Source organism: Trichomycterus rosablanca, chromosome 5, assembly GCF_030014385.1.
Source record: "Trichomycterus rosablanca isolate fTriRos1 chromosome 5, fTriRos1.hap1, whole genome shotgun sequence".
Taxonomy (NCBI): domain Eukaryota; kingdom Metazoa; phylum Chordata; class Actinopteri; order Siluriformes; family Trichomycteridae; genus Trichomycterus; species Trichomycterus rosablanca.
Window position 1 is genome coordinate 49,559,164 of NC_085992.1, and position 24,839 is coordinate 49,584,002.

Genomic DNA, 24,839 nt, shown 5'->3' on the forward strand with positions numbered 1-24,839 from the left:
GGTGTGTGTGTGTTAGTGGTGTGTGTTAGTGGTGCGTCGGTGTGTGTTAGTGGTGCGTCTGTGTGTGTTAGTGGTGCGTCTGTGTGTGTTAGTGGTGCGTCTGTGTGTGTTAGGGGTGCGTCGGTGTGTGTTAGTGGTGCGTCTGTGTGTGTTAGTGGTGCGTCGGTGTGTGTTAGTGGTGCGTCTGTGTGTGTTAGTGGTGTGTCGGTGTGTGTTAGTGGTGCGTCTGTGTGTGTTAGTGGTGTATCGGTGTGTGTTAGTGGTGTGTGTGTGTTAGTGGTGCGTCTGTGTGTGTTAGTGGTGCGTCTGTGTGTGTTAGTGGTGCGTCAGTGTGTGTTAGTGGTGTGTCTGTGTGTGTTAGTGGTGTGTCAGTGTGTGTTAGTGGTGCGTCTGTGTGTGTTAGTGGTGCGTCTGTGTGTGTTAGTGGTGCGTCTGTGTGTGTTAGTGGTGCGTCTGTGTGTGTTAGTGGTGTGTCGGTGTGTGTTAGTGGTGTGTCGGTGTGTGTTAGTGGTGTGTCTGTGTGTGTTAGTGGTGTGTCAGTGTGTATTAGTGGTGTGTTAGTGGTGTGTCTGTGTGTGTTAGTGGTGCGTCTGTGTGTGTTAGTGGTGTGTCAGTGTGTGTTAGTGGTGCGTCTGTGTGTGTTAGTGGTGTGTCTGTGTGTGTTAGTGGTGTGTCTGTGTGTGTTAGTGGTGTGTCTGTGTGTGTTAGTGGTGCGTCTGTGTGTGTTAGTGGTGCGTCGGTGTGTGTTAGTGGTGCGTCGGTGTGTGTTAGTGGTGTGTGTTAGTGGTGCGTCGGTGTGTGTTAGTGGTGCGTCTGTGTGTGTTAGTGGTGCGTCTGTGTGTGTTAGTGGTGCGTCTGTGTGTGTTAGTGGTGCGTCTGTGTGTGTTAGGGGTGCGTCGGTGTGTGTTAGTGGTGCGTCTGTGTGTGTTAGTGGTGTGTCGGTGTGTGTTAGTGGTGCGTCTGTGTGTGTTAGTGGTGTGTCGGTGTGTGTTAGTGGTGCGTCTGTGTGTGTTAGTGGTGTATCGGTGTGTGTTAGTGGTGTGTGTGTGTTAGTGGTGCGTCTGTGTGTGTTAGTGGTGCGTCTGTGTGTGTTAGTGGTGCGTCAGTGTGTGTTAGTGGTGTGTCTGTGTGTGTTAGTGGTGTGTCAGTGTGTGTTAGTGGTGTGTCTGTGTGTGTTAGTGGTGTGTCTGTGTGTGTTAGTGGTGCGTCTGTGTGTGTTAGTGGTGCGTCTGTGTGTGTTAGTGGTGTGTCGGTGTGTGTTAGTGGTGTGTCGGTGTGTGTTAGTGGTGTGTCTGTGTGTGTTAGTGGTGTGTCAGTGTGTATTAGTGGTGTGTTAGTGGTGTGTCTGTGTGTGTTAGTGGTGTGTCTGTGTGTGTTAGTGGTGCGTCTGTGTGTGTTAGTGGTGTGTCAGTGTGTGTTAGTGGTGCGTCTGTGTGTGTTAGTGGTGTGTCTGTGTGTGTTAGTGGTGTGTCTGTGTGTGTTAGTGGTGCGTCTGTGTGTGTTAGTGGTGCGTCTGTGTGTGTTAGTGGTGCGTCGGTGTGTGTTAGTGGTGCGTCTGTGTGTGTTAGTGGTGTGTCGGTGTGTGTTAGTGGTGCGTCTGTGTGTGTTAGTGGTGTATCGGTGTGTGTTAGTGGTGTGTGTGTGTTAGTGGTGCGTCTGTGTGTGTTAGTGGTGCGTCTGTGTGTGTTAGTGGTGCGTCAGTGTGTGTTAGTGGTGTGTCTGTGTGTGTTAGTGGTGTGTCAGTGTGTGTTAGTGGTGTGTCTGTGTGTGTTAGTGGTGTGTCTGTGTGTGTTAGTGGTGCGTCTGTGTGTGTTAGTGGTGTGTCTGTGTGTGTTAGTGGTGTGTCGTTGTGTGCTAGTGGTGTGTCGGTGTGTGTTAGTGGTGTGTCTGTGTGTGTTAGTGGTGTGTCAGTGTGTATTAGTGGTGTGTTAGTGGTGTGTCTGTGTGTGTTAGTGGTGTGTCTGTGTGTGTTAGTGGTGCGTCTGTGTGTGTTAGTGGTGTGTCAGTGTGTGTTAGTGGTGCATCTGTGTGTGTTAGTGGTGTGTCTGTGTGTGTTAGTGGTGTGTCTGTGTGTGTTAGTGGTGTGTGTGTGTTAGTGGTGTGTCGGTGTGTGTTAGTGGTGCGTCTGTGTGTGTTAGCGGTGTGTCTGTGTGTGTTAGTGGTGTGTCTGTGTGTGTTAGTGGTGTGTCTGTGTGTGTTAGTGGTGTGTGTGTGTTAGTGGTGCGTCTGTGTGTGTTAGCGGTGTGTCTGTGTGTGTTAGTGGTGTGTGTGTGTTAGTGGTGCGTCTGTGTGTGTTAGTGGTGCGTCTGTGTGTGTTAGTGGTGCGTCAGTGTGTGTTAGTGGTGTGTCTGTGTGTGTTAGTGGTGTGTCAGTGTGTGTTAGTGGTGTGTCTGTGTGTGTTAGTGGTGCGTCTGTGTGTGTTAGTGGTGCGTCTGTGTGTGTTAGTGGTGCGTCTGTGTGTGTTAGTGGTGTGTCGGTGTGTGTTAGTGGTGTGTCGGTGTGTGTTAGTGGTGTGTCTGTGTGTGTTAGTGGTGTGTCAGTGTGTATTAGTGGTGTGTTAGTGGTGTGTCTGTGTGTGTTAGTGGTGTGTCTGTGTGTGTTAGTGGTGCGTCTGTGTGTGTTAGTGGTGTGTCAGTGTGTGTTAGTGGTGCGTCTGTGTGTGTTAGTGGTGTGTCTGTGTGTGTTAGTGGTGTGTCTGTGTGTGTTAGTGGTGTGTCTGTGTGTGTTAGTGGTGCGTCTGTGTGTGTTAGTGGTGCGTCGGTGTGTGTTAGTGGTGCGTCGGTGTGTGTTAGTGGTGTGTGTTAGTGGTGCGTCGGTGTGTGTTAGTGGTGCGTCTGTGTGTGTTAGTGGTGCGTCTGTGTGTGTTAGTGGTGCGTCTGTGTGTGTTAGGGGTGCGTCGGTGTGTGTTAGTGGTGCGTCTGTGTGTGTTAGTGGTGTGTCGGTGTGTGTTAGTGGTGCGTCTGTGTGTGTTAGTGGTGTGTCGGTGTGTGTTAGTGGTGCGTCTGTGTGTGTTAGTGGTGTATCGGTGTGTGTTAGTGGTGTGTGTGTGTTAGTGGTGCGTCTGTGTGTGTTAGTGGTGCGTCTGTGTGTGTTAGTGGTGCGTCAGTGTGTGTTAGTGGTGTGTCTGTGTGTGTTAGTGGTGTGTCAGTGTGTGTTAGTGGTGTGTCTGTGTGTGTTAGTGGTGTGTCTGTGTGTGTTAGTGGTGCGTCTGTGTGTGTTAGTGGTGCGTCTGTGTGTGTTAGTGGTGTGTCGGTGTGTGTTAGTGGTGTGTCGGTGTGTGTTAGTGGTGTGTCTGTGTGTGTTAGTGGTGTGTCAGTGTGTATTAGTGGTGTGTTAGTGGTGTGTCTGTGTGTGTTAGTGGTGTGTCTGTGTGTGTTAGTGGTGCGTCTGTGTGTGTTAGTGGTGTGTCAGTGTGTGTTAGTGGTGCGTCTGTGTGTGTTAGTGGTGTGTCTGTGTGTGTTAGTGGTGTGTCTGTGTGTGTTAGTGGTGCGTCTGTGTGTGTTAGTGGTGCGTCTGTGTGTGTTAGTGGTGCGTCGGTGTGTGTTAGTGGTGCGTCTGTGTGTGTTAGTGGTGTGTCGGTGTGTGTTAGTGGTGCGTCTGTGTGTGTTAGTGGTGTATCGGTGTGTGTTAGTGGTGTGTGTGTGTTAGTGGTGCGTCTGTGTGTGTTAGTGGTGCGTCTGTGTGTGTTAGTGGTGCGTCAGTGTGTGTTAGTGGTGTGTCTGTGTGTGTTAGTGGTGTGTCAGTGTGTGTTAGTGGTGTGTCTGTGTGTGTTAGTGGTGTGTCTGTGTGTGTTAGTGGTGCGTCTGTGTGTGTTAGTGGTGTGTCTGTGTGTGTTAGTGGTGTGTCGGTGTGTGTTAGTGGTGTGTCTGTGTGTGTTAGTGGTGTGTCAGTGTGTATTAGTGGTGTGTTAGTGGTGTGTCTGTGTGTGTTAGTGGTGTGTCTGTGTGTGTTAGTGGTGCGTCTGTGTGTGTTAGTGGTGTGTCAGTGTGTGTTAGTGGTGCATCTGTGTGTGTTAGTGGTGTGTCTGTGTGTGTTAGTGGTGTGTCTGTGTGTGTTAGTGGTGTGTCGGTGTGTGTTAGTGGTGCATCGGTGTGTGTTAGTGGTGCGTCAGTGTGTGTTAGAAAGCGTTTGGTTATTATTTTAAGTAGTGTTTACTTTTAGTCTTAGTAACGCCGTGTGTGCGCAGGCTTATCAGCGTAACAACCTGTTATAACTTCATGGTTTGAGTAGCTCAGAGCGCGTCGCGTGTATTTTTCCGCCCTAGGTTCGAATCCAGCTTAGGGCAAAAGTAAAGTAACACACCCAGGTCCGGCACTTTTCTCACTGCCCCCTCAGCAACACCGTCCAGAACCGGGGCTGCATGTCAGTGTGAAGATAGACTATGTAAAAATAATGTTTGCACTATTGAGAAAAAATGTTACATGATGTACTTTATGCATGTTGTTCTGCCTAAAATATGGTTCTGATTTATTATTATAAAGAATGAAAATAATAAATGTTAAACAGCCTAAATGAAACATTTTGATAATGTTCCCATGATGGTGTAAGACCCGTTATATTTTTTATAGGTGCAACCCTTAACCACCTACCCCCCGGTCCCGCTCAGGTAAACACCCGTCATCCCACCCACCATCCTATGCCTTCCGCCAACCCGTCAGCCCAGGGTGTTTCCTATTTCCAGTTCTGAAAGTTGGCAACCCTAATTGGAGCAGCTAGCAATCTCGTCAACATGACTACCATCACCTCAGGATCTGCTGCACCTAAAATAAAATGCTGATGAAGACTGAATTAAATTGTTAGTGTGAAGCTTCACTTAATTTTATGATTAATAGTAAAGTTGCTCTCTCTCTCTCCATGTTCAAAGTTATTTGTGAGGGCAAACTGACAGATGACTTAAGATGTTAATTATTTAAGCTTTAATTTACCCATTGAATGGGTCACCTTGGCCATCATCGCAACAATTGCCCCCCCCCCCCCCCCCTGAGAGATTTGGCAGGAGCCGCCACTGTGTGTGGATGGTGTGTCGGTGTGTGTGGGTGGTGTGTCAGTGTTTGTAGGTGGTGTGTGGGTGGTGTGTCAGTGTTTGTAGGTGGTGTGTCGGTGTGTGTGGGTGGTGTGTCAGTGTTTGTAGGTGGTGTGTCAGTGTTTGTAGGTGGTGTGTCAGTGTTTGTAGGCGGTGTGTCAGTGTTTGTAGGTGGTGTGTCAGTGTTTGTAGGTGGTGTGTGGGTGTGTGTGGGTGGTGTGTCAGTGTTTGTAGGTGGTGTGTCGATGTGTGTAGGTGGTGTGTCGATGTGTGTAGGTGGTGTGTCGGTGTTTGTAGGTGATGTGTCAGTGTTTGTAGGTGGTGTGTCTGTGTGTGTGGGTGGTGTGTCGGTGTGTGTGGGTGGTGTGTCAGTGTTTGTAGGTGGTGTGTCGGTGTGTGGGGGTGGTGTGTCGGTGTGTGTAGGTGGTGTGTCGGTGTGTGTGGGTGGTGTGTCGGTGTGTGTAGGTGGTGTGTCGATGTGTGTAGGTGGTGTGTCGGTCTTTGTAGGTGATGTGTCGGTGTGTGTGGGTGGTGTGTCGGTGTGTGTGGGTGGTGTGTCAGTGTTTGTAGGTGGTGTGTCAGTGTTTGTAGGTGGTGTGTCAGTGTTTGTAGGCGGTGTGTCAGTGTTTGTAGGTGGTGTGTCAGTGTTTGTAGGTGGTGTGTGGGTGTGTGTGGGTGGTGTGTCAGTGTTTGTAGGTGGTGTGTCGATGTGTGTAGGTGGTGTGTCGATGTGTGTAGGTGGTGTGTCGGTGTTTGTAGGTGATGTGTCAGTGTTTGTAGGTGGTGTGTCTGTGTGTGTGGGTGGTGTGTCGGTGTGTGTGGGTGGTGTGTCAGTGTTTGTAGGTGGTGTGTCGGTGTGTGGGGGTGGTGTGTCGGTGTGTGTAGGTGGTGTGTCGGTGTGTGTGGGTGGTGTGTCGGTGTGTGTAGGTGGTGTGTCGATGTGTGTAGGTGGTGTGTCGGTCTTTGTAGGTGATGTGTCGGTGTGTGTGGGTGGTGTGTCAGTGTTTGTGGGTGGTGTGTCTGTGTGTGTGGGTGGTGTGTCTGTGTGTGTGGGTGGTGTGTCAGTGTTTGTAGGTGGTGTGTCGGTGTGTGTGGGTGGTGTGTCAGTGTTTGTAGGTGGTGTGTCAGTGTTTGTAGGTGGTGTGTCGGTGTGTGTGGGTGGTGTGTCGATGTGTGTAGGTGGTGTGTCGGTGTTTGTAGGTGATGTGTCAGTGTTTGTAGGTGGTGTGTCTGTGTGTGTGGGTGGTGTGTCGGTGTGTGTGGGTGGTGTGTCAGTGTTTGTAGGTGGTGTGTCGGTGTGTGGGGGTGGTGTGTCGGTGTGTGTAGGTGGTGTGTCGGTGTGTGTGGGTGGTGTGTCGGTGTGTGTAGGTGGTGTGTCGATGTGTGTAGGTGGTGTGTCGGTCTTTGTAGGTGATGTGTCGGTGTGTGTGGGTGGTGTGTCAGTGTTTGTGGGTGGTGTGTCTGTGTGTGTGGGTGGTGTGTCTGTGTGTGTGGGTGGTGTGTCAGTGTTTGTAGGTGGTGTGTCGGTGTGTGTGGGTGGTGTGTCGGTGTGTGTGGGTGGTGTGTCAGTGTTTGTAAGTGGTGTGTCAGTGTTTGTAGGTGGTGTGTCTGTGTGTGTGGGTGGTGTGTCGGTGTGTGTGGGTGGTGTGTCAGTGTTTGTAGGTGGTGTGTCTGTGTGTGTGGGTGGTGTGTCTGTGTGTGTGGGTGGTGTGTCAGTGTTTGTAGGTGGTGTGTCAGTGTTTGTAGGTGGTGTGTCGGTGTGTGTGGGTGGTGTGTCAGTGTTTGTAAGTGGTGTGTCAGTGTTTGTAGGTGGTGTGTCTGTGTGTGTGGGTGGTGTGTCGGTGTGTGTGGGTGGTGTGTCAGTGTTTGTAGGTGGTGTGTCAGTGTTTGTAGGTGGTGTGTCAGTGTTTGTAAGTGGTGTGTCAGTGTTTGTAGGTGGTGTGTCAGTGTTTGTAGTGTGTCCTTCTTAATGGGGTATGAAGTTCTCCTTTTGGGGGGTCTGATGTTTTCCTTTCGGTGGTCTGATGTCCTTCTTAATGGGGTCTGATGTTCTCCTTTCGGTGGTCTGATGTTCTCCTTTTGGTGGTCTGGTGTTCTCGTTTTGGGGTCTGATGTTCTCCTTTTTAGGGTCTGATGTCCTTTTTTGAGGGTCTGATGTCCTCCTTTTGGTGGTCTGATGTTCTTCTTTTGGGGTCTGATGTCCTTCTTAATGGGGTATGAAGTTCTCCATTTGGGGGGTCTGATGTTTTCCTTTCGGTGGTCTGATGTCCTTCTTAATGGGGTATGAAGTTCTCCATTTGGGGGGTCTGATGTTTTCCTTTCGGTGGTCTGATGTCCTTCTTAATGGGGTATGAAGTTCTCCTTTTGGGGGGTCTGATGTTTTCCTTTCGGTGGTCTGATGTCCTTCTTAATGGGGTATGAAGTTCTCCTTTTGGGGGGTCTGATGTTTTCCTTTCGGTGGTCTGATGTCCTTCTTAATGGGGTATGAAGTTCTCCTTTCGGTGGTCTGATGTTCTCCTTTTGGTGGTCTGGTGTTCTCGTTTTGGGGTCTGATGTCCTTCTTTTCAGGGTCTAATGTCCTCTTTTTGAAGGGTCTGATGTCCTTCTTTTTGGGGGGTTTAATATTCTCCTTTTGGGGGTCTGATGTCCTTCTTTTGGGGGTCCGATGTACTACTTTTTTTGGGTCTGATGTCCTTCTTTTTGGTGTACACCCGAGGTTGTAGTGATAGTGTGTGTTTTAATGAAGTGAATGCTCTGGTGGATGTGAGCTGTGTGCAGTGCTAGGCTGAGTCAGGTGATTTCTGAGGAAGCCGGAGATTCACCCCGAGAGAGAGAGAGAGAGAGAGAGAGAGAGAGAGAGAGAGTGCGTGTGTGTGTGTGTGAGAGAGAGAGAGTGGGTAACAGTTCTGTGTGTATATATACATTTGTGTAAAGTACAGGTATATACTGTCTGTATATCTTCCTGTAAATTTGCTAAAATACTTTTATTGTTTATTTTTATTTTATCTTTACTCACTTTTATTGTTTATTGTTTTATTGTCATATATTGCTTCTTTTGTAATTCTGTTATTATCGTTGTAATGCTTTGGCAATATTGTATCTTTTTTTTTACATTCATGCCAATAAAGCTACTTTGAATTGAATTGAATTGAATTGAGAGAGAGAGAGAGAGATAGAGAGAGAGAGAGAGTGTGAGTGTGTGTGTGTGAGAGAGAGAGAGAGAGAGAGAGAGAGAGTGTGTAAGAGAGAGGCGCACCCAGTGCTCCGGTACACTCATGGTACTGGTTCCTCTTTGACTCGTACTGGTTTCAGCACTGTTCACTGGGAACAGCTCTCGTGTGGTGCGCACCGGTTCTGTATCGCACTGACGCGCATCACCGTGACCGTTCCGCGTTCCGCCAGCGTGGGTTGTGGAAGGAAGGGAACTGGGAACGGCGGACGGGTTTAAAGGACGGGACGGAGGACAGGGCGGACCGGATCGCATGCTGGAGTCGGGGTTTACTGGGAGCTGACTGACCGACTGGTGCGCACCGAGGGTGGACGGCGGCTCGGACGCGGTGATGGCGGAGTGCGGCCGCAGGGCGCTGTCGCTGCTGGAGGCGGCCCGCTCCCGCTACGAGAGCCTGCAGATTTCGGACGATGTGTTCGGCGAGTCGGGGGACGACAGCAGTGAGAACCCGTTCTATAGCACCACCGGAGACTCCAATTCGGACAGCTGTACCGAGACAGGCGGGGGGCAGAGCGGGGCAGGAGCCGGGAGCAAGCGCGCTGTTACCGGCTCGGCCTCCAGCGGACCGGCGGGCGAGGAGAAGCCGGAGCAGGAGCAGGAGCAGGAGGAGGAGGATGGATGGAGCGATGCCTTACGGGACATCGACACTCCCCACTACAATGATGTTCACGGTAAGATCACGGAAACAACCGTGCGGTGTGTAGGAGCGCATATTTGACACGGATTCGGCATCTTTGGTTCATTTCTGCAGCCACATAGCTAATGTTGCTAACAAGCAATGCAAGTCTATGGGCACCAGTTAGCATTATTCATTCATTGTCTGTTTTACCACCGATTCATCCTATTAAAGGTCGCGGTGGGTCCAAGGGCAAAAGGCTGGACACACCTAGGACAGGTTGCCAGTCCATCACAGGGCACACACACACACCTAGGGGCAATTTAGTATATACAGTTAACCTGACTGCATGAATTTGGACTGTGGGAGGAAACCAGAGCACCCGGAAGAAACCCGGGGAGAACATGCAAACTCCACCTGGGAATCGAACCCAGGACCTTCTTGCTGTGAGGCGACAGTGCTACCCACCGAACCACAATGCTGAAATCATCAAGCGTAAATGGTGTATATATACACTTATCAGCCATAACATTAAAACCACCTCCTTGTTTCTACACTCACTGTCCATGTTATCAGCTCCACTTACCATATAGAAGCACTTTGTAGTTCTACAATTACTGACTGTAGTCCATCTATTCTCTACATACCTTTTTAACCTGCTTTCACCCTGTTCTTCAATGGTCAGCCCCCACAGAGCAGGTATTATTTAGGTGGTGGATGATTCTCAGCACTGCAGCGACACTGGCATGGTGGTGGTGTGTTAGTGTGTGTTGTGCTGGTATGAGTGGATCAGACACAGCAGCGCTGCTGGAGTTTTTAAACACAGTGTCCACTCACTGTCCACTCTATTAGACACTCCTACCTAGTCGGTCCACCTTGTAGATGTAAAGTCAGAGACGATCGCTCATCTATTGCTGCTGTTTGAGTCGGTCATCTTCTAGACCATCAGTGGTCACAGGACGCTGCCCACGGGGTGCTGTTGGCTGGATATTTTTGGTTGGTGGACTATTCTCAGTCCTGCAGTGACAGTGAGGTGTTTAAAAACTCCAGCAGGGCTGCTGTCTGATCCACCACCCAAATAATACCTGCTCTGTGGGGGTCCTGACCATTAAAGAACAGTATGAAAGAGGGGTAACAAAGCATGCAGAGAAACAGATGGACTACAGTCAGTAATTGTAGAACTACAAAGTGCTTCTATATGGTAAGTGGAGCTGATAACATGGACAGTGAGTGTAGAAACAAGGAGGTGGTTTTATATATTATATTATATATATATAAAGAGCAGCCAGTCGAGCTTCTGTATGTTTTTGAGAGGTAGGAGGACACAGAATTACTTGGACACTAGAAAAACGTGCTAAATTTCTCACATACTGTGACGGAGGTGAGAATCAAACTCAGGTCTTCATGACCCAAATTGTTGTGCAGCACCCACTGAACCAGCTGGACTTTAATGTCGACCAAAATTTATCACCGACTGTACCACCGGCGGAGTTGGTTTTACATTCAATATTGGTTTAATGTACATACTTGACATCAAACCAGTTAAATAAAATCATTTATTTATATATTATATTTATGCTTATTGACTATTTGACCCTACAGATTATAAAGACCCTATATTATAAATTATATTATATTACGTACACTGATAAGGCATAACATTATGACCACCTTCTTAATATTATGTTGGTCCCCCTTTTGCTGCCCCATACACACCAAACTGTGCTGCTCTGTGTATTGTGACACCTTTCTATCAGAACCAGCAACTTCTTCAGCAGTTTGAGCTACAGTAGCTCATCTGTTGGATCAGACCACACAAGCCAATGAACCTTGGCCATCCATGACCCTGTCGCCGGTTTACCACTGTTCCTTCCTTGGACCACTTTTGATAGATACTGACCACTGCAGACCGGGAACACACCACAAGAGCTGCAGGTTTGGAGATGCTCTGACCCAGTCGTCTAGCCATCACAATCTGGTCCTCGTCAAACTCACTCAGATCCTCACGCTCGCCCATTTTTCCTGCTTCTAACATCAACTTTGAGGATAAAATGTTCACTTGCTACCTAATATATCCCCCCCACTAACAGGTGCCGTGATGAAGAGATAATCAGTGTTATTCACTTCACCTCTTAGTACTCATAATGTTATGCCTGGTCGGTGTGTGTAGTTGAAGATTAATCTGTTATGCTTCTTGACCATTTACCCTAGAAATGCCAAACCAGTTGTGGAACATACAGAAGAACATCCCTCAACAACCTGTACTCCACGTTTCACAGTTGCTTTTAATTATTAGTTAAAGTGTGTAATATGTTTGTATTTTAAATATCAAACGAATGTTAAATATAAAACCTACTTAATGCTGGTAACAGACCTGGAGGCAAAAATCAAACCCATGTCTCTGTGACACAAGTTGCTGTGCAGCACCCACTCCAGTAGCTGGACCTTGGTGTCGACCTGTTCAGAATACCTTGTGCACCCACATACAATATGATGCAGCGGCCTATTATTCTAACCCACCGCTATTGGCCTGCTGGGCGTCTCCACAGACATGATTGGCCTTGTCCTGTCCAGTGTATTCCTTCCCTGCGCCCACTGTTCCCAGTGTAACTGGATCCACCACTGCCCTGACCAGGATAAATCAGTATAATATAAACATACACACCACATATTTCAAAAGAGCTGGAACTTAATGGATGTTTAATCGGTAACTAAATGTCTTAGGCAAAAGTTTGTACACCCCTGGTCAAATAGCTAAAAAGCAAACGCACATATTATGTTACTTTAATCATTTATTTGGGTTGTTTCTTTTATCTGTTATATATTTGTAGGTGTAGTTTACACATCTATGCACACACTTGTAGCAATGGTATCTTCATTAGCGTTGTAGCTAGGGTGGCCACATTCATAGTCACAAAAAGGAGGACATTACGCCCCCAAAAGGAGGACGTCATACCAGGAACAGGGGACATGATACTGCAACGCAGAGAATGAAACCAGAACCCATATAACAGAATTTTTGACCAATTTAAGCAAGAATTCTATAACAAATTACTGTTTTACTCACCAAATGTTGTGTCTACTTTTGATATATGTGGCATTTTCACAGCGTTCTTGAGCATGAGAGCTGAATAATTGACTCAAGTAGAGGTGTATGCAGAACAGGCGAAATTCAACCACCCAATCACATACTAGCATTTAGAGGGCGGACCTTCGAAGGTCCGCCTACGATAGGTAGCACTATAAGCAGTCAAATGAGGCTCTTAAACCAATAAAATACAAAACATTTATTTTGACATGTACCTGAGCCAGTGACAGATAATATTGATAAAAAATGTAACCAGTTCACTCCGAAAGGAGGATTTTTAAGTGTCCGTCCTAGCGTTGCATGGGCGGAGGACTGACAGCTGAAAAACCGGACTGTCCGACCTAAAGCTGGATGGCTGGCCACCCTAGTTGTAGCTCCAGTGCTAAATTTATTCAGCACATGTGGAGATGAAACATGTAGTTGTTAGTTTGATTACAAATGATTTAAGTCAAAACGTGTTTATTCGCCGAATCATTTTATTAAATAGATTAGATTTGTGAAGCATTTTGACAGTAATAATGTCACCTTCACTGATGTATAACAGAGCAGGTTGATGAATTTTGGGGCTGTTATGCCTAGTTCACACTACACGATTTTTCCCCTGATTTTCTCTTGGCGAGTGGTTGGCACTAGATTTGCCGTCTCGGGAGCAACTCGGCGTTCGCTCGGCTCTCAATTGCTATGTGTGAACTACTCAACAACTCGATCCGAGTGGCTCGCCGAGACTGAAGTTATATATCTAGCACGTCAAATATCTGGATATGAGTCGGGCGACTGGCAATGAGTGTCGTGTGGAAAAGCCAATGAGAACGCAAGATACAAGGTGAGGGAAAACGCAGGAGAGGAGTGTAAACAGGTGGGACAGGGGCTTAATATAGTTTATATCAGAATACATCAGCACACACACAAGTTACAGTATTTCTGACCTTATCGTTCTCTACAAAACACCCATGCTGCATTGCAAAAATTATTTATTAACCTCCAGCTCACTACAGAACAATCCCTGCTGGTCGCGTTGCCAAATCCACTCAGATTTATTTTTTTAAATTTATAATTTAGGCTCAGAGTCTCAGTGAAGGACATGCAAACATTCTCAGCACTAACTGTGAGAAAATAGAAATGCTTTGAACCGCTCGTATGATGAGATTGTTCTTTTAACCTGTGGTTCATTTGCTAACCAGCGTGCACCTTGCAGTGCAGGAAGTTGGACCATCATGTCAAGCATGCTTGTGGTTTCAGATCAGAGCAAATGCAGGTCGACTTCTTATCTCATCTCGTTCGACTAAAAATAAATACAGTGGTACCTTGTAACTCGACGTCTTCTAACCTTAACATCTTTGAAATTTGTACCCCTAAACTTGATGTGTGTGCGACTGCCGCTTTGCTCAGCGCTCGGCTTGAGCTGTAAAACGTCATCAAAGTGTGAATATGAGCTGAATCTGCATTAGTGTGGAATAAGTGTCAGATCCAGGGTTACAGCTCCACATGTATCTGTGTTTATCTGGATTTTCCTCCCTGTTTCACTTTTAAACTTGTGTTACAGCTCGAGCATCTGAGAAATGGTGAGAATCAGAATCAGCTTCTCCCAGAGTCTAAAATGCTTCTGGTTCAAAATAAAGCTTAATGTGGTTTAATGTAGTAAAAGAAGGAGACAGGAGCACTAAACTTCTCTTCATTATTACTGCTCATAAGTTCCTCCACTAATCACATTCCTCACTCGCTGTTTTAGTACAATAAGTCACGTTAAGTTTTGTGCACCGTCACACTTCATAGGAAATAACAGCACAGCAGCACAAAAGCTATTTTGCCACTTCTCATGTGAATGCGCTGGTACTGAACGGAATACAGTATTCCAAGATCAAGCATCTCCACCATTAAGTAAAGCTAAGTGCAGGTTTTATTGTATTTAACAGTTTTTAATTGTATTTCAGTGTGTTTACATTATTTTTGTGTTATTTTCAGTGTATAAGTGTCAAAAACAACCTCATTATTTTAAATTAGCCTAAAATAACTGCAGTTCCACGGGACCATGGACGCATTAACAGGTTTCCCAAACATCCTTATGGGAAAAAAATACCTTAAAACTAGAACCAACTGATGTCGAGTTTCAAGGTACCGCTGAACTTTAAAAAACAACTGAAGCCTATCCCAGTCTTTTAATGGGCGCAAGGCACAAGGCCAAGTCCATCGCAGGGCAGACAGACACACATATACACACACACACACCCATTCACCTATGGGGCAGTTCAGTGTCTCCAATTAACCTGACTGCATGTTTTTGTGGGAGGAAACCGGAGCTCCCGGAGGAAACCCACACAGACACAGGGAGAACATGCAAACTACACACAGAAAGGACCCGGACCACCCCGCCTGGGAATTGAACCAAGGACTTTCTTGCTGTGAGGAAACAGTGCTACCATCAGACATATAAATTAAAAAGATTATTTTATTTATTGAGGGCAGTTGTAGCCTAGTGGCTAAGGTACTGGACTAGTAATCAGAAGGTTGCTGGTTCAAACCCTACCACTGGCAATTTGCCACTTGAGCAAGGCCCATAACCCTCAATTGCTTAGATTGGATATCGTCACAACTGTACGTCGATTTGGAAAAAAGCGCCTGCTAAATGCTAAAAATGTAAACGTAATTCATCACCTCTTTACTGGTTATTTACATTTAAGATGTTATGAGGTTCCTATATTTCATGAGTGTTTAAAAAAAATTAAAAAATGCATCTTGTCAGCCAACAGGACGAGCGGGTAGATTCATGTTTTTTTTTTCATTTCATTTTGCATGAATGATTGAGTAACTGGAAGTAAATTTGGCTGACCTCTCCACGTCACTGCAGAGTTTGATCACATTCTGACCGAGCAGCTGAGGCTTTGTTAGAAAATCTGTATATCTGCTCAGCGGTGGCCCGGAAACTCCATCCAGTAATCACAGAGGGGAAAGTGGAGCATCTGGTTTTGGGTTGTACTGGGACTCCCACTGACAGGAGGCACCCTGTGTCGTTAACTGCAACAAAAAATCTGTTCTGCCTTATCAGGCTGTATAATGTGCACCACAATTCACTGTAGAATGTTAAAACACAAAGTCTACAGTTTTGCATTGCTATCGACCTGGCCGGGCGTCCAAACAGGCACAGTTGGTTGAGGAAGGAAGGTTGAAAGGGCTTTCGATTTGCTGTACCACAGCGACCTCCGCTGTTCGCTCGAGGTGCCTGAGCTAGCTACACTAGGGCAGTTGTAGCCTAGTGGTTACAATTTGCAGAATCATGCCCACCTGCTGTGCCATTTATGGCCAGTACAGAGGGCACTTTTTATTTTTCTCAGCCAGGACAGATGAGATGCCTCCAGAGGCGACGTGACGGCCCTTCCATGAGCAGGCCACACATTGGTACCCAAGCTGGCCGTGAGTTGTGCCAGTCAGCTCCACCTACCATATAGAAGCACTTTGTAGTTCTACAATTACTGACTGTAGGCCATCTGTTTCTCTACATGCTTTGTTAGCTCCCTTTCACCCTGTTCTTCAATGGTCAGGACCCCCACAGGACCACCACAGAGCAGGTATTATTTAGGTGGTGGATCATTCTCAGCACTGCAGTGACACTGACATGGTGGTGGTGTGTTAGTGTGTGTTGTGCTGGTATGAGTGGATCAGACACAGCAATGCTGCTGGAGTTTTTAAACACCTCACTGTGACTGCTGGACTGAGAATCATCCACCAACCAAAAATATCCAGCCAACAGCGCCCTGTGGGCAGCATTCTGTGACCACTGATGAAGGTCTAGAAGATGACTGACTGAAACAGCAGCAATAGATGAGCCATCGTCTCTGACTTTACATCTACAAGGTGGACCAACTAGGTAGGAGTGTCTAATAGAGTGGACAGTGAGTGGACACGGTATTTAAAAACTCCAGCAGTGCTGCTGTATCGGATCCACTCATACCAGCACAACACACACTAACACACCACCACCATGTCAGTGTCACTGCAGTGCTGAGAATGATCCACCACCTGTGGGGGTCCTGACCACTGAAGAACAGGGTGAAAGCAGGTTAAAAAAGTATGTAGAGAAACAGATGGACTACAGTCAGTAATTGTAGAACTACAAAGTGCTTAAAATGGACAGTGAATGTAGAAACAAGGAGGTGGTTTTAATGTTATGGCTGATCAGTGTATATTAGAATTATATAGTAGATATTGGGTTCTGCTTCAATTTTTGCATTTTCATATTCTTATATTATCTGTTCTAGAATTTGGGTGGTCAGTTAACAAAACAGTTCAATTTTTTGTACCTTGACACAGTAAATAAAGGGATTTGGAGATTTTTACACAGGCTGAACCAGACGATGGACTGTGTTGGAGGCACTGTAATGCCGTGTCATTCTGGGCGGCTCTGGGAGCTCAGCCAGCTACAGCCGGGCTTTAGAAATAAGCAAAGAGTCACGACGCTCAGAAACCATTATCATTAGCATGTCTTCGTAATATACACGTGTTCATGTGCACGTGAAATTTGAGCCGTTTATTAGTCATTGTGGGTTTTAATGAAAATATGACATAAGAGCCTAGATATGTAGCCTTGGGTTTATAGCCTATGATCTTTGGATGTTTTAGTCTGCAATAATAATAATCAAGTAAACCTCAGAACCACGATTCCTTACAAATAATTTATATCATTTATAGTCTCATTATCCTTTGTCCAACCATGAAATTCTTCTAGTCTGTTTATACATTTTTCCCTCTAATTTGCTTCCAATCTAGTCGTATCCAATTACCCAATTCGCACCTCGTGATTCGAGCCACAACCATCGCACGCCCCTCCGACACTTGCATGGAGCCGATTGCTTCTTTTCACCTACATGAGGCAGGAGAGTCACGCCCTGATCCTCATTACTTTCCGTCTCATTGTGGATCAAGGGTAGGTTGATCATGCCCAACCAATAGAGGTCGTAATTGCAGCAAATATGAGGAATCCCTATGGCAATAGAATAAAATAGAATGGAACGCCTTTATTTGTCATATATACATATCCTCGCCGTCCGATGAAAAACACGTATCTCCACTGTTAGCGGTTTTTACGTTTCTTACATGGGATGGACTGACGTATATAACCGACTGATATGTATATATTTTAAATTTCTGTGCTGAATTGTATGTGAATGTCGCCATCTGGGGTTTGTTTGCATCATTACAGCCAGGTGAAAAACTTTTTGCTCTTTACTGAAAAGCTGCGTTTTTGGAGATTTTTCATCGGACAGCGACGATATACTGTACATGTGTGCAGTACAATTAAATTCTTTTTTCACGTACCAGAGCGCAGGGTCAGCCATTGTTCAGCGCCCCTGGAGCTGAGAGGGTTAAGGGCCTTGCTCAAGGGTCCAACAGTGGCTAAATGGCAGAGCTTTTGATTGATAATAATGACAACATGGCATTGGCAAAGCTTGAACCAGCGACCTTCGTATTATTAGCCCAACACCTTAACCACTGAGCTACTACTGCCCAGGACTATATAAAAAAAAAACCCACAGTTGAGCCAATCGTTGTCTTTATAGGTACCCAGCCTGGGAGTTAGCTACGGTCATGTCAGCCTTGGTGTGCCAGCGTGTTTTACCATTGTGCCACCAAGCGCCAGTCAAACCATGTAATTGTCACAAAGAAAATCTCAGTTTAAACCAGTGGCTGTTTTGTTGATTTGATTCACATCAGTTACAAATTCTATGTTTGACCTCTATATAGTACATGTGCCACACAGAATTCTGGCAGGGAAGGTAGGGAAAGTGCTCAAAACTAGTTTTTCCCCAATTGTTCTCCTAATTTAGTCGTATCTAATTACCCGATTGCTCACCTCCACTCCTGACCGAGGGGAGCCATGACTAACACCTGCACAAGACAGGATCATATGGGCTCAGTTTGGGCACAGAGAGTCATGCACTGATCCCCATTATCCCCCGTCTCTCCGTATGTGCCATCGATCAGCCAGCAGAGGTCGTAATTCAATCCAAAAAATTGGGACGGAGGCGTGTTTACCCCTGTTTACGCCTCGGTCTGCTAACCAGGGTCTTTGCACAACGTTTGAAGACCCCCACCCACTTAGTCCAGTCATTTTCCCACCCAACAGACCAATTTTGCCCGCTAGATGGCGCCCAGCCGACCGGTAGCAGAGCCCAGATTCAAACCGGGGTGTTCGTCGTAATTGCAGCAGTTATGTGCAGGTGAAAAGAAGCGGTCGGCTACACGTGTCGGAGGGAGCGGGGACAGTGGGAAAAAATGCAAAAAAAAGCAAACAAAGGGTTTTGGATACGTTGCTTATCTCAGCTAAAAATTGTGTGTGGCACATTAACTACAAAGAGGTCAAACATAGACTTTGTAACAGTTTAAATCAATGGCAAAATAGGTTTGACTGGCACGTGGGTGGCACCATGGCACAACACAGAGCCGAGATTCGAACTCACAAGGTCGATATGTCAGCTCTAGTGTGCTAGCGTATTTTACAGCCGCAGTTTTATTAAAAAAGTACTTTATTTTACTAGCTGTGGTACAATCCTCAGGGTGACTGGATCGATTTTTGATCTGTTTTGGGGGTTTTTCTCTGGTAAAAGAAGATGAAGCTAGGTTGTAATTTGCCAGACGGCGTTTTTCCAGCACTGCGGTTGTAAACCAGCCCCCGTTGACTGTAATGTCTCTGCTAGGAAGCTGACAGACTAATGTAGGTAGGTGGTTCCACTGAGCTGTCAAGAGAAAGTGAAAGTGAGCCGGTACAATCTGCTGTTCTGCAACATTTTCTAGTCTAAAGAGAGAGAGAGAGAGAGAGAGAGGGAGAGGGAGAGAGAGAGAGAGAGAGAGAGAGAGAGAGAGTTTCCTTTAACCAAGTACATTTAGTCTGTAGTTCTTAAAATCTGTATGAAATAACACAAACCACAGGTTTAGAATTTGATTCCTGCAACACACTCCAAAAAAGTTGGGACGGAGGCGTGTTTACTTCTGTTTTAGCCTCGGTCTGCTAACCAGGGTCCTTGCACAGCGTTTAAAGACCCCCACCCACTTAGTCCGGTCATTTTCCCACCCAGCAGACATTGTGGCCAAATTTTGTCTGCTGCAGGCACTGCCAATTGTGCCCGCTAGATGGCGCCCAGTCGACCGGTAGCAGAGCTGAGATTCACAATCTCAGCGCTGGTGTGCTAGCGAAATATTTCCATTCTTGCTTGATATGAGACTTAAGAGAATCAAGACATCACAGATTCATCTTTTTACTGCATCTTACTGAACGTCCCAACTCTTCTTGATATGGGGTTTGAACACAAAGAAGATGTGCCATATTTCCAGCAGTTTTTTAGCTTGTTTTCCTCACATTTTAACGTAGTCAGTAATCAGTGCAGAGTAAGGGCACATTCACATGAGAAGCGGCAAAACTGGGAGCTTTGGCGCAAACTGTCGCCTTGTTCAGTGCTCGACTTTAGCGGTAAAACGTCATCAAAGTGTGAATATGAGACGAATCTGCATTAGTGTGGAATAAGCGTCAGATCCAGTGTTACAGCTCCACATGTATCTGTGTTTATCTGGATTCTCCTTCCTGTTTCACTTTTAAACTTGTGTTACAGCTCGAGCTTCTGAGAAATTATGAGAATCAGAATCAGCTTCTCTCAAAGTCTGAAACGCTTATCGTAAAAATAAAGCTTAACGTGGTTTAATGTAGTAAAAGAAGGAGACAGGAGCACTAAAATTCTCTTCATTATTACTGCTCATAGAGGCACCCAGGTGGCGCAGCAGGATATTCCACTAGCACACCTGCGCCGAGATTCTGAACTCCTCGGTTTGAAACTTGGCATTGCCACCGGTCGGCTGGGCGCCATCTAGCAGGCATGATTGGCAGTGCCTGCAGCAGGCATGTCTCTGCTAGATCGGTATAACCGGACTATGTGGGTAGGGTCTTCAAACGCTGTGTAAGGACCCTGATTGGCAGATAGAAGCGCCTATGTGCAGAGTGCATGGGTGAAAAAGGGTTCCACAAAAGGGCTGCACATGGGTCGGAGGAGGTGTGAGCAGCAGTATACCCACCTCGACTGCAATCCTCCAGCAGCGGAAGACAGATTGACTCATAAGACTCATAAGTTCCTCTACTAATGAAATTCCTCACTCTATTTTAGTACAATAAGTCACGTTAAGCTTTGTTCATGTTAAGCGTCGTTCATACGACCCGAGTCACTTTTATTGCGCCATATCAAACAGTTTGTCTTATTGGAGGAGCTTTGGAAAGGTCAGTGGCAAACTGGGTCAAAGTTCAGGTAAACTTTGGGTGCTGTGGCAAGCGCCAAAAATCGATGATCCCAATGTGGCACAAGTGTACAGTGTGCCGCTCAGGGAGGTGCAGCAGCAAGTTACGCAGCATGGCCTCACTCCATAGGAAACATCAACACAGCAGCGCAACAGCTGTTTTGCTGTTTCACATGCGAATGCACCCTAATAGTGAATGTAATGGACTGAGAAATGAAATAAACATCCGCAGGCACTTGAAAGAACTGCCATTAATTTTCCCCAACAAAGCAAGTGATGTATTTCTTACAGTTAAAACTATTTTATAAGGAAGAAAAATCTGTCTAACTGTCGTTCCAGGTCCCACACAGAAGATGCCGGCCACTGCCACAGCCATGGACTTCTTTCAGCTCTTCGTCCCCGACAACGTCATTCAGAACATGGTCACCCAGACCAACATGTACGCCAAGAAGTTCCAGGAACGCTTCGGGAGCGACGAGGGCTGGACGAACGTGACGGCGGCGGAGATAAAGGCCTTCCTGGGTTTCGTCATCTCCACCAGCGTGCACCGCTGCGAGTCCGTCCTGAGCATCTGGAGCGGCGGCTTCTTCAGCAACCGCAGCATCGCGCTCAAGATGAGCCAGGTGCGCTTCGAGAAGATCCTCAAGTACTTCCATATCGTGGCCTTCAGGTCCAGCCAGGGGGGCAACCAGGGGCTGTACAAGATTCAGCCCTTCCTGGACTCTCTGCAGCAGAGCTTCAGCTGCACCTTCCGGCCATCGCAAACACAGGTAGGAAATGATCATACAACCAGCATGTTCTAGTGATGGGTGGCACGGTGGCTCACAGCAAGAAGGTCCTGGGTTGGATTCCCATGTGAAGGACCTTTCTGTGTGGAGTTTGCATGTTCTCCTTGGGTTTGTGTGTGTGCCCTGTAATGGACTGGTGACCTGTTCAGGGTGTTTTGTGCCTTTCGCCCACTGAATTGCACCCACCACGACTCTGACTAGAATAAAGTGGTGGTAGAATAGACAATGAATAAATGAATGTTACTAGGCTGCTTTTCATAAAGATGAAATACGTAAGTGCAACATGCAGTAGTTTCATGAATCTGGTAAACTAAATATTATTATTAAAAAATCCAAATATATTTCATAACGTCACGAGCAGATAATAATACAAAAACAAATACAAGAAAAACAAGGAAAATAAGCCGAGCACAAAACAAACCAAAACAATGAACACTGTGGGCAAGGCAGGGATACTCTACGTACAAGGATCCTGGGGACTAGACAATAACCTATCTAAAATTACTCTAATGGTAATGGTAATGGCTAATGCTAACTACGAACACCAAGATGTTAGGAGCAGATCCTTTAACTCCTGTAAGTTGTAAGGTTTGGCCTCCATGGAACGGACTTGTTTGTCCAGCACGTCCCACAGATGCTCGATTGGATTAAGATCTGGGGAATTTGGAGGCCAAGTCGACACCTCAAACTGGTTGTTGTGCTCCTCAAACCGTTCCTGAAGCATTTTAGCTTTGTGTCAGGGAGCATCATCCTGCTGAAAGAGGCCACAGATATCAGGGAATACCTTTACCATGAAAGGGTGAACATGGTCTGCAACGATGCTTAGGTAGGTGGTATCAAAGTAACATCCACATGGATGGCAGGACCCGAGGTTTCCCAGCAGAACGTCGCCCAAAGCATCACACTGACTGGTCTGTGGCTCCGTGTATTCTGACACCTTTCTATCAGAACCAGCATGAACTTCTTCAGCTATTTGAGCTACGGTAGCTCGTCTGTTGGATCGGACCACACGGGCCAGCCTTCGCTCCTTCAGGGTCCTTTCTGTGTGGTTTTCCTCCCACAGTCCAAAGATATGCAGTCAGGGTTACTGGAGCTACAAATATTTATGGACTGGCAACCTGTCCGGGTTGTTTACTGCCTGTCACCCAATGAATCAGACCCACAGAGACTCTGACCAGAATGTGCTGGTAAAACAGACAATGCATGAATGAATAATAGCTACCTATGATGCCTTGTGCCCACTGTTTACCAGTACTGGATTTAATTATCATGATAATGTTGTTATTTAAGAAATACATTTTAAAAAATGAACAAATGAATGATTACTTTAATAAAAACACTCTTTATATTTTTCTCAGCGTCTCTCTGCAGGCCAGTTACTGGTTTCTAAATGTGGACTTTTTCCATTACCCTCTTCTAATTAAATCTCTGTTGTTCAGAGGAAGTTTGCTCAGCAGACAGACTCTGGCTAATGGGACCGTTTGCTCCATTACGCTGTAAAACACCACGCTAATAAATTTTTTTATAGATTTGATTTTAGTGCTTGTCAGGTTGTGCGGAGCTGCTACCGAAGGCTTTTAGTCGGGTCCACTCGGCTTTAATTTTCCACAGCTTTTAATAACTAAAATAAAAAACAAAAACTAACAAGCCTGTTTAAATGCTACCAAGGGGCTCCTGAAAGTCCCACCGTACTCCGGCTGTATTACCGTGTTAGAAACTAGGACACGCAGAGCATTACTGCACCAGCAGGAAGTAGGTTGGGGATTAAAGTTGAAACTTTGCCCCTTTAGTTGTATTTCTGCAGATTTACCAGGTTCAGGTCAGGGAGGGTCAAATTTACCCACCGAATTCTACTGAGCGTGGTTCACTGACCATTGAAGAACAGGGTAAAAGGATGTTAAAAAAGTATGTAGAGAAACAGATGGACTACAGTCAGTAATTGTAGAACTACAAAGTGCTTCTATATGGTAAGGAGCTGATAACATGGACAGTAAGTGTAGCAACAAGGAGGTGGTTTTAATGTTTTGTTTGATCAGTGTATATGTATGTGTGTATGTATGTGTGTATATGTGTGTGAGTGTGTGTATATGTTTTTTATGTATGTGTGTGAATGTGTGTTTGTATGTGTGTGTGTGTGTGTGTGTGCGAGTGTGTATGTTTGTGTGTATGTATCTGTTTGTGTATTTGTATGTGTGTATGTGTGGGAGTGAGAATGTGTGTGTATGTATGTGTGTGTGTATATGTATGTGTGTGTTTTTGTGTATGTATGCAAGTGTTTGTATATATGAGTATATTTATGTGTGTATGTGTGTGTGTGTGTGTGTGTGTGTGTGTGTGTGTGTATTTGTGTGTGTATGTGTGTGTGTGATAGACTGGCAACCTGGATTTTGCTACCAGTTCCACTAAAGTAGTTCTCTGTGTGACTGATCCCTGATGTGGATTAGAGACGCGACCTCACACACACTCGTCTGTGATAAATTAATAAATAAACAAAAAGAAAGAAAACACCATCTGCTCTTGCTTTCTGCCTCTGTGCCAACATTTGCTATGCCAGCTGGATTAATGATTAACGATGACCTGGTGGGCAGTGCGGAGAGCCAGTCGCACACGAACAGCTGGATGGGATTAGTGAATCATCACATCTGTATTCATGTACACGATTTCTGTACTGAAAAGAAACAGCTTATTTGTTAAAAACATATAAGGGCAGTTATGGTGGGTAGTGCCAACCGAGGCACATTTGGCTCCCTAGACAAGTTCCACCTCTTAATTCCACCCTCACAACCCACCTGGTTAGGATCAGACGACCAGATTAAGAGTCCAGTACGTGCTGGTGAGGATGTGCGACGTTTCTAGTTTTACGCCGGATGCCCTTCCTGACGCTACCCTCCTATTTCTGTCTGGGCTTGGGACCAGCACTGAGAGCGCACCGACAAGTGCACCTCCAAGTGGCTAGGCTGTTCCGCCAACTAAGACGTTGCAGATCATATCTGTGTAGGCACACAAACAGCCAATAGCACAGCTGAGATTCGAACCCCAGGTCTCAGCAGTCACGCTGATAGCTAAATCATTAACATATAAATTAGGCAAATTCATTTTTTATTACATTTGACTATTAATTCTATCTTATAGTTCTAAACCTTTGTGACAGATGCACTTATGTACAGCACCACACTGGACACGTGAGGCCACAGGATGAGAAATGAGGTTGTGATGCCACAAATACTTTTTCCCTTACATGGGTTAAATGGGGTCACTGGGCAAAAACAACAAAACTTCAAGAGTGTTCTGGGCTCTTGGTGGACAGAGCTGACATCTTGAGCTCGGGAGTTTGATTCAGCTCTGCTACCCAATAAACCAGGCACTTATACAGACAATAATTGGTTCATCCGAGGGTGGGACTGCTGCAATTACGACTTCTGCTGGTTGTTTGATGTCATCTGCACGAAGACGTAGAATAATGGAGAACAGTGCGTGACCCTCTGTGCATGATACGGATCTCCATATGAATTCGTCTCATACAGGTGAAAAGAGCGGGGCGTGTGTTAGTCACAGCTCTCCTCGGTCAGGAGTGGAGGTCAGCAGCAGTAGAGAGGAAGCAAAATTTGTTCGGGTAATTGGATACGACTAGATAGCTTTCTAGAAATTTGTCACACTTGTCTTTTGGTCTTGTTCCTGTCGTTTTTGTATTTATTTTAGGTCCTCATATTTATTACTCTGTTTTTTATCTGCCTTGTGTGTACTGTATTGTCTTGCACTTGTTGTTCCATGTTGATAAATGATGGAGAACTTCTCTATTGTGGGTCTGGGAGGTCTGCTTAATG

The 24,839-nt window shown here is 46.0% G+C and overlaps 1 protein-coding gene across 1 annotated transcript in view; it reads left to right on the plus strand.

The window, feature by feature from the left end:
• The first annotated feature begins 8,350 nt into the window (after window positions 1-8,350).
• Window positions 8,351-24,839, plus strand: part of pgbd5 (piggyBac transposable element derived 5) — a 30,222-nt gene continuing 13,733 nt past the window's right edge. Inside the window, exons 1-2 of the mRNA XM_062995324.1 lie at window positions 8,351-8,923; window positions 20,567-20,997. Coding sequence (XP_062851394.1) covers window positions 8,584-8,923; window positions 20,567-20,997 — 771 coding nt within the window. The 5' untranslated portion in view covers window positions 8,351-8,583. The remainder of the gene's footprint in view (window positions 8,924-20,566; window positions 20,998-24,839) is intronic.